Source organism: Pyrus communis, chromosome 15 (genome assembly GCF_041283825.1).
Source record: "Pyrus communis isolate YQ-2024b chromosome 15, ASM4128382v1, whole genome shotgun sequence".
NCBI classification, from domain to species: domain Eukaryota; kingdom Viridiplantae; phylum Streptophyta; class Magnoliopsida; order Rosales; family Rosaceae; genus Pyrus; species Pyrus communis.
In genome coordinates this window covers 19,882,839-19,893,425 of record NC_142579.1, presented here as the reverse complement: position 1 = coordinate 19,893,425, position 10,587 = coordinate 19,882,839, and the positions used below count along the sequence as shown (strand labels likewise).

The 10,587-nt window shown below is 33.6% G+C and overlaps 1 protein-coding gene across 1 annotated transcript; it reads right to left on the bottom strand.

Annotated features, from left to right (window-relative positions):
- Positions 1-7,668: 7,668 nt before the first annotated feature.
- LOC148690650 (uncharacterized) lies at positions 7,669-10,283 on the bottom strand. The gene is made up of 3 exons (XM_088686595.1): positions 9,164-10,283; positions 8,673-9,089; positions 7,669-8,581 (listed from the first exon to the last, which is right to left on the bottom strand). Exons 1-3 carry the CDS (start codon positions 10,087-10,089, stop codon positions 7,981-7,983), a joined length of 1,944 nt encoding a protein of 647 aa, XP_088542721.1. The 5' UTR covers positions 10,090-10,283; the 3' UTR covers positions 7,669-7,980.
- Positions 10,284-10,587: the final 304 nt, after the last annotated feature.

The window sequence follows — 10,587 nt, the reverse complement described above, 5'->3', positions numbered from 1 at the left end:
CACATGCTCTCCCATCCATTCTCTCCCTATAAAACCATGCAATGCATTCATACAAACCATTCCATTCACCACAAAGAATCACACAACACACCATCACAAAATTCCCATTCTATGCCGTGCATCCCCTTAGTATTTTCTGCAGTTTTTCTCCTCCATTGCAGCCACTCCAACCACTCCCCATCCCTCCAAAACACTTCACACCATCACACAACCTATCTTTAGACCTTGTACATCAACAAAGAGGAAGAGAAGAGGGCCTAAACGTTCATACAATTCAAGTTTGAGTTGTTGGAATGTTTAGGTGTTTCTTTGATTTCAATGTTTAATTTCAATTCTCTTTGTCTTGTACGTATGAGGAACTAAACCCCCTTTAGCTAGGGGGTGATTCGAAACCATGTTTATGCTTGCAATATGAATTGATTACCTTTGGTTGGAATTTCATAAGTTGTGGATTCAATTTGTTTAACTGTTTGATTGATAACTTATTTATGTATGTTTATTGAGAGTGCACGCTTAATTTTCATGCATGAATATGACGCTAGAATATAAGTGAGTTTCACCTAATAGTTATGAACTTATATTCACAAGTAGTGGAGGTTGCTTATAAACAATCGCGTTAAATGAATTTTTGGCACTAGTTTCATGCTTTTCATAGTAACGAAGGCCTCGTCAACACTTATAGTTTTCATGATGCTTAATGATCTTTGATTGTATCTTTATTGTGCTTTTCACGTAAAGGACTTTTGGAGAATGTTGTGAATTACGTTGCGCAAACCCATCCAATTCATTAACTTAAGGAGAACTTGACGGTTAATTTAAGCGGACCTAATTAACCCGGGGTGTTGAGTTTCATAACTTATCGAAAGACCAACTGAAAATCAATCTTGTATGCAAGTGTAACATGTGTGGAGAAGAACCTTCTAGCTATCATTCCATCCATATTTTCATCATATTCATATTTACATTCTGCCTTTTAATTACAATTTGTGCATTTAGTTTAACTTCGTCAAAAACTCAATCCCCCCCCATATTTTGTTAAGTCTTAGTCATTTGATTTGTTTTAGTGTTTTAAGTGTTTAGTTTTGCATTCTTTGAGTTTAGTTTAGTGTTTTAAACTTTATTTTACGTTTTTGAGTCAGTTTCCAAGTGATTTTGTAATCCCTCCTAATCCCCGGTTAAGAATGATCCCTACTTACATACTTACTACAATTGATAAAAAGAGGGTTTAATTTGTGTGCGTATAATTGTCGCATCAATAACCGACCCAACTCAGTAAGATTTGGTTGTTGTTGTTGTTTCTAAACACTTTCACGCATATGTGTTAGAGATGAATAAGCTAGTAACGACCTAATTTCATATCTTAATTTTAGGATTACATTATTGTGAAACATTCAACTGCTTCAAAATCTTCGTGAAAACTATTGACGAGAAAGAGACAAGAAGATCGTTTTAAAGCCTAACCTTTCTTTTTCCCCTTCGGATTTGGATCCTCTCCTAAGCTAATGGAGAGGATCCTCCTCATCAATCATCCTGGGCTATTAGATTTTTATCCAATGGCTACAATCATTATAACTTTAAAAGGATCCCCCCTGTTTGTAGCCGTTGGATAAAAATCCAACGGCCTAGGATGATTGATGAGGAGGATCCTCTCCATTAGCTCAAGAGAGGATCCAAATCCTTCCCCTTCTTCTCCTATACTGACATGTTTAACTGTAGCTTTCTAATATAATTAACTAGTCCAAAATATGAGCATATATATATATATATATATATATATATATATCAATTAATTTAGGATAAATGTTAAGAACAGTAGTGATCGCTTGACCATTTAGGCATTTTCAATTGTTAATAAACTGTGCGGGTGAGCAGAGTGCAATGCACGGACAATCTAAAGTGGGGAAATGACGATCATGATGAATATGGTTTAATTTCTTAGTGAATAGGATGCTAAGTTCCAATTCATGCGTTCTGATTTCAAAAATTCCCCTCATCTACTAGTTTTAAACCCTATCCTCTTGTTAATAATAAGTTTTTTCAAAAAAAGGCGATCACAATTGTGCTTAGCAATATTACAGGGTTGCCTAATGTTCTTAAATGTGACAAAAATGATGAGTTGGGACATTAATTGAAGGTAAGTGAATTCTGTATCAGAGCCCACTTTAAAATGTAATGGGCCAATCACAGAGTTGGCTTAGTGGTAACATTTGATTTATTTTTTATTTTTTTATTTTTAACAAATGATATTATTTAGAAGGAGATAGTTGACTTAGTCTCATAATTGACTAGTAATAATAGGTCTAGCAATTATTGACACGACCCGATAACCTGATATGACACGACACGAAATTAACAGGTGTTCGGGTCGACACGATAATGAATCGGGTCGTTATCGGGTAACCCGATAAGCACCTGTTAAGATAACGGGTTGGTTCGGGTATACACGTGGGTAACACGATACACGATAAACAAAATATTAATTTTATAATTTTATAACCCTAAAAAAATATTATAATAATTGTATATATTAATTTAACAATTTTATACTCCTAAAAACTACAATCATTATATATATTAAATTAAATATTAAAAATTGGTGACCTCTTGATCGGCTTGAATATACATATCATTCAATTTCTTAAGTGTTATACGTACAAAATAATAAATTTAAATCTACTTAATAATTAAATAAACATATATATATATATATAACAAAATAAATAAATTTAAATCTACTTAATAAATAAATAAACATATATATATTGACACCATTGAACTTGATGGGATACAAATTCTACGAAACTAATTTGAACAATCCAACCGTCAAACTTGTTTGTATATGCATCGAGATCGCATCAGAAAAAAATCGCAAAAAACAAACATTCAGAGATCAAATAACTGGACAAAACATTTCGACGGTTATCAATGAAAAATCACGATTTAATGGTTATTTTAACTCCGATTTTGATGATTTTTTATAGCTACACTCATTGACCCTATATGAATACAATTAATGAACTCGAACTTCAATTTAAAATATTTACACTAGTAAATACCACAAAATCTTATGTTATACTTAATGAAAGTATGAATAAACTCTTAAGCGTTAGTGAATCTATTATTTTGATGGGATACGCATTCTACGAAACTAGTTTCAACGATCCAACCGTCATACTTGTTTTTATATACTTCAAGATCGCATATGCCAAAAATTGCAAAAAATAAACATTCAGATATCAAGTGACAAGACAAAACTTTTCGACGGCTATCAACGAAAAATCACAATTTAACGGTTATTTTAACTCCGATTTTGATGATTATTTTATAGCTACACTCCTTGATCCTATAGGAATACAATGAATGAACTCAATCTTCAATTTAAAATATTTAAACTTGTGGTATCTTATGTTATACTTAATGGAAGTATGAATAAATTCTTAAGTGTTAGTGAATCTATTGTTTTGATGGGATATGCATTCTACGAAACTAGTTTCAACGATCCAACCGTCAAACATGTTTGTATATGCTTCGAGATTGCATATACCAAAAATTGATAAAAACAAACATTTAGAGATCAAGTAACGGGACAAAACTTTTCGACGGTTATCAATGAAAAATCATGATTTAATGGTTATTTTAACTTCGATTTTGATGATGTTTTACAGCTACACTCCTTGACCCTATATGAATATAATGAATGAACTCGATCTTCAATTTAAAATATTTACACTAGTGGATACCATAAAATCTTATGTTATACTTTATGAAAGTAAGAATAAACTCTCAAGTGTTAGTGAATTTATCGTTTTGATAGGATATGCATTTTACAAAACTAATTTCAACAATCCAACCATCAAACTTGTTTGTATATACTTCGAGATCGCATGCACTAAAAATCACAAAAAACAAACATTCAAATATGAAGTACGGGACAAAACTTTTCGACAGCTATCAACGAAAAATCACGATTTAATGGTTATTTTAACTCTGATTTTGATGATTTTTTACAGCTACACTCCTTGACTCTAAATGAATATAATGAATGAACTAGATCTTCAATTTAAAATATTTACACTAGTGGATACCACAAAATCTTATGTTATACTTAATGAAAGTATAAACAAACTCTTAATTGTTAGTGAATCTACTGTTTTGATGAGATACGCATTCTACGAAACTAGTTTCAACGATCTAACCGTCAAACATGTTTGTATATACTTCGAGATCGCATATGCCAAAAATTGTAAAAAGCAAACATTCAGAGATCAAGTAACGGGAGAAAACATTTCGACGGTTATCAATGAAAAATCACGATTTAACGGTTATTTTAACTCCGATTTTGATGATTTTTTACAGTTACACTCCTTAACCCTATACGAATACATTGAATTAACTCGATCTTCAATTTAAAATATTTACACTAGTGGATACCACAAAATGTTATGTTATACTTAATGAAAGTATGAATAAACTCTAAAGTGAATCTATTATTTTGATGAGATACGCATTCTACGAAGCTAGTTTCAACGATCCAACCATCAAACTTTTTTATATATACTTTGAGATCGCATACGCCAAAAATTGCAAAAAACAAACATTCAAATATAACGAGACAAAACTTTTCGACGGTTATCAACGAAAAATCATGATTTAACGGTTATTTTAACTTCGATTTTGATGATTTTTTATAGCTACACTTCTTGACCCTATATGAATATAATTAATGAACTCGATCTTCAGTTTAAAATATTTACACTAGTGGATACCACAAAATCTTATGTTATACTTAATAGAAGTATGAATAAACTCGTAAGTGTTAGTGAATCTATTGTTTTGATGAGATACGCATTTTACAAAACTAGTTTCAACGATTCAACCGTCAAACATGTTTGTATATGCTTCAAGATCGCATATGCCAAAAATTGCAAAAAATAAACATTCAGAGATCAAGTAACGGGACAAAACTTTTCGACAGTTATCAATGAAAAATCACGATTTAACGGTTATTTTAACTTCGATTTTGATGATGTTTTACAACTATACTCCTTGACCCTATATGAATATAATGAATGAACTCAATCTTCAATTTGAAATATTTACACTAGTGAATACCACAAAATCTTATGTTATACTTAATGAAAGTATGAATAAACTCTCAAGTGTTAGTGAATTTATTGTTTTGATGGGATACGCACTCTATGAAACTAATTTCAACGATCCAACCGTCAAATTTGTTTGTATATACTTCGAGATCACATACGCTAAAAATCACAAAAAACAAACATTGAATGATCAAGTAACGGGACAAAACTTTTCGACGATTATCAATGAAAAATCACAATTTAACGGTTATTTTAACTCCGATTTTGATGATTTTTTACAGTTACACTCCTTGACCCTATGCGAATACAATGAATGAACTTGATCTTCAATTTAAAATATTTACACTAGTGGATACCACAAAATCTTATGTTATACTTAATGAAAGTATAAACAAACTCTTAAGTGTTAGTGAATATATTGTTTTGATGTGATACACATTCTACGAAACTAGTTTCAACGATCCAACCGTCAAACATGTTTGTATATACTTCGAGATCGCATATGCCAAAAATTCCAAAAAACAAACATTCAGAGATCAAGTAACGGGACAAAACTTTTCAACGGTTATCAACCAAAAATTACGATTTAACGGTTATTTTAACTCTGATTTTAATGATTTTTTACAGCTACACTCCTTGACCCTATATGAATACAATGAATGAATTCGATCTTCAATTTAAAATATTTACACTAGTGGATACCACAAAATCTTATGTCATGATGATCGATGGAAATTGAGGATTTTGTAAAAGGAATAACATGCAAGCTTTGAGTTCCATTGGTAAGATTTAAACTTTTAAGAAAGGCTTTACAACCTTGAAAACAAAAATTATTTCATTTTGCATATCCTTGCACATTTAATATTTTGTAATAGACTAGTAGTGTATGAATGTTTGTTTGTTAGGCTCTTATTTTCAAGTGTAGATGTAGTACTTAAACGATAAATGTGTTTTAATGTTTTGGAGTAATATTTATGTGGCAATATGTGGTATGTGTAAATTTAAGAAAAAAAAATACATTTTTCTTAACGGGTCATAGTGGGTCATAACGGGTTGGGTCACTTTACCCGTTGGGTAAAGTGACTCGACCTGTTAAGGACCCGTTAAGATAACAGGTGTTACACGAAAACAACACGAACACAACTGACACAACCCGTTTGTCAGGCCTAAGTAATAATGTAGTTCAAATTCACCCTTGGCAAGAATCGAACCCTAAGACCTTTCACTTACACATGAAAAGAAATACGACTAAACTGTAGTACTAAGTGACTAGTGATTACACTTAAACATTGTATTGTTTTTCAAGTGGGTTTGCCTAGTCTTTGGTACGTTATAGACTTGCAGATTTACATTCACAAGGGAATATTAGTAAATACGTGGAATTCTAGTCATAATAGTTAAGTTACGAGAATAAATTAAGACGAAATCTGTAATATATTTAAGGCTTCTATGCTACAATTAATGGCAGGTGTGACATTAGCAACCCTACCTCTTTTTTTTTTTTATTCTTTTTTTTTTTGTCAAATGATAACTTTTATTAAATTCTAATAGAAACGTTTACATCTCCAGCAAGAATATTAAATAGAAACTTCGAACTCAAAGCATCCAAACGAAAAGCACATCCATGCGAGGCAACGTATAACGCTATAACATGAGCAGCGGCATTACCAGTTCGCTTTACAAACATAAACCTCACCTCTTCTAATTGAGACGCCAAGTAACTAATATCATGAATAAAACACTCCAAAGTAGCATCTATAGCATACCTCCCCATTAACCATTCGAATTAACATTTGAGAGTCAGACTCAATATACACCGCATCATGCACAATCCAGCTCGATACACACCAGTAACGTTGCTCGAATCGCGGCAGCTTCTGCCATAGGCGCGTTGTTGAAACACAAACCCCCTTCCCCATGTGCCATTTGCAGCAACCCTGCAAAGTCCCTCATAACCCACCCATATCCTCCATTGAATGACTTTCCACAGCAGGCACCATCACAATTAACCTTCAACACACCATAATTGGGTCTCTTCCAACGAACATGTTGTCCAGCAAAAACTGCACCATCAGATGCCGTGCAAGGGTCAACAGCCTGCTGCTTCACAACATTGTGTGCACGAAATTCCAGGAGCTGATGCCCCACCAAATTAACCCCCTCCATAGGATACTAATCTATATGCCTTCGAAGATCATCGCGTTTCGACTCTTATGCCTTCGAAGATCATCTCGTTTCGACTCTTCCAAATTCTCCACAGGACAAAAACACACTACCGCAAAAGCTCTACTTGTCTATCCTCATCGCGGAATCGAGTAGACAATGTCTGCCAAGACTCACGAAAATCCACTCCCGCGATAGCCTTCACATCAATTTGCAACGAACACCAATACCACAACACACGGCTGAATTTACATTCAAAGAACACATGCTTCTCTGTCTCCTCCGCTTCACCACACATGGCACATGTACTCTCCACTTGCATTCATCGTCGGTGAAGATTGGACTGCATAGCTAGGGATCTATTACAGCATCGTCGTCATATGAAGAACTTCATTTTATTAGGCACCACCTATGATGCATGGATACGGACACGGATACGGGGATACGACACGATACGACACGGCGACACGTGAAATTTCTAAAAATGAGAACACGATACGTCAAGGATACGGCAATTAAAAAAAAAAAAATATATATATATATATATACACACACACACACATATCTAAAACATTATAAAATAAGCATTCAAATTTATTTCAATAAACTCTAAACATTTAGAAAGATAGTTCATCCAATAAGCAATTAGTCTTAAAACTTGAAAAAGTAAAAAGATCATCCAAACGAAATTAAAATAAAAAATAAAAAAAAAGTCTCATTCAACTTCCACGTTCATGATGTCTCCTCCAGTAATCAAAGTAGTCTCCAATGACGGTTCATCAAGTGAAAGGTTAGCAATATCAAGCATCCCGACACTTTCTTCACCCAAGTTTTCAAAGCCATCTCCTCCAACATCCCACAATTGAGTAATACCTTCTTTGTAGGTTGAGCTATTCCTTGATAAAAGACGAAGATTATTATGCACAAATACCAAATCCTCCGCTCTTTGTGGTGTAATCTTGTTCCTTCTTAGAGAGTGAATAAAACTATAAGTGCTCCAATTTCTTTCACAACAAGAGGAGGAGCAAGGTTGTCCAAGTAGCTTCAACGCTATGGATTGGAGACTAGGTGTAGAAGCTCCATGGACAATCCACCACATCACTGGTTCCAAATGAAACCTATCATTCATAGAATCAATAGCTCCAAAGTCATTCAAGCACATAGAGAAAGAGGCATACTCCACATTGATACTTCTTCTAATTTCCTCATTGGAAAAGTATCTCTCAAAGCACTTTTTCCTTTCAGTTGTAAGCTCAACATCTCGGTGTGGAGCAACCCGACTAGGGTCTTCTTGGAGCCATTCTGAACTATAATACCTAAAATAAAAGAAATAGCACTTTAAAAATATAATCATAAAGCTAAAGATTAATTTATAAGAGTTTATAAGGATATTAGCAAAATCATTACCTTGGATTTAATGAATGCGCCAAACAATGAAGTGGTGTGCTACTTTTAGTCCATCGCTCCAATAAAATGCGATACACCGCATCAAAAAAGCTGCTTTTTTCATGTAATGCCTTGCGCTCATTCCTGTAGATAGCAGCTTTCACCTTTTCAATCATAGTATCCCACCACTCATACACCAAGTGAAGACAAGGTTTATCTGTATCAGCCATTCTAATAACCTCATATATTGGAGCTGTAAAGAAAAGAATATAATCAATCTTCTCCCAAAAGTACTCATCCAATATTTTTTGCTTCACCGACATTGCTTTAACCAAATCATCTTCTTTGTACAAAGCCCAATTCGGGCTAATCACCATTTGTTGTAAACCTTCCTTTACTTCCTTAAATCTTCTAAGCATCACAAGTGTGGAAGCAAATCTAAAAAATTTTAAAATTAGGATAGCTTATAATTGAATAAGAAAAAAAAAAAAAAAAAAGTGGAGAAAACAAACCTTGTTTCGGCAATGGAGAGCAACTTTAGTTTGCAATGTTCATTAAACATGGACAATCTCATGCTATGGTTCATAATAAAATTTTTTATGGACCAAACATCACTAGCAATAGTTGAAATCCAATTGCAGTCATCGTACGAAACATCTGTTTGTTTCGGAGAGCATATACTCTTCAAAGCAAGATTAAGAGTGTGAACAACACAGGGTGTCCAAAAGATATGGGGATAGTGAGCCTCAATAAGTAACCCAGCAGCTCTACAGACAGGAGCATTGTCAGTGATCACTTGAACAACATTTTCATGACCAATTTCTTTGATAGCTTCTGTGAGAAAGTTGGCAATACAATGCTTGTCTTTATATTCACCTTCACAATTAATTGCCCTCAAGAACATAGGCCCGCTTTCACAAGTTGCCATAATATTAATTAGTGGTCTCCTTTGTGCATCTGTCCACCCATCACTGCACAAACTTACACCTTTAGTGCTCCATGTGCGTTTGATTGGTTGGAGGCATTGTTCAATGTGACTCTTCTCTTGTTGCAGAAGAGTGGTTCTTAGTGCATTGTAACCTGGTGGAACATACCCTGGAAGTGTAGAAGCACGAACATATGAGTTTCGATAGTGCGGATTTCTTGCAAGGTTAAATGATAAGCCACCTGTATAAAACATCCTTGCAACCTCGGCATCACATTGATCTCGAGCTTCCTTGTTAAAAGCTTTACTGAGAGGCCCACTTGTTCCTTTTCTCTTCTTTGGATCAAGATTCACTTCAGGTAGATCATAACAGAAAGAACCAGTATTGGGCAAAGACACGTTCTTAAGAGCAGAACTCTTCAGCTTATATTCACACTCTCGAATTAACTTTTTCATTTCTGCAAGATTTTCATTAGTAACTTTGCTGCAAGGCGCGATCCCGTTTCCAGCCATTTTTAACAAATGATACTTGACCCTAGGGTAGGATCCTTTATAAGTTTTCTGACAATAATTGCATTTAAATTCAGTATTTCCTCCTCCTTTATTTCCCACTTTTTCGAGCTTTTTGACATACTTCCACAACGGAGTGTGATAATTTTCAACAATCTAATCCGGATTAGCATTATCATCCAGATTAGTATTATCATTCGCATGATTATCAGGATGATTCATTTTCCTAAATCAACAAACATATAAAGTTATAAACAGTAAGAGTTAATCCATCATGAAAGCATATACATAAAAAAACACATCATGAAAGCATATACATAAAATTATTATAATCTAAATATTCATACCACTACACAATAATATATTATAATATGCAAAATACAAGAATATTATAATAATACAAAAAGTTAAAAACAGAAAAGCAACAAGCTTTATCAGAAAAATATTATAATAATACAAAAATTTAAAAACAGAAAAGTAAACAGAAAAGCAACAAGCTTC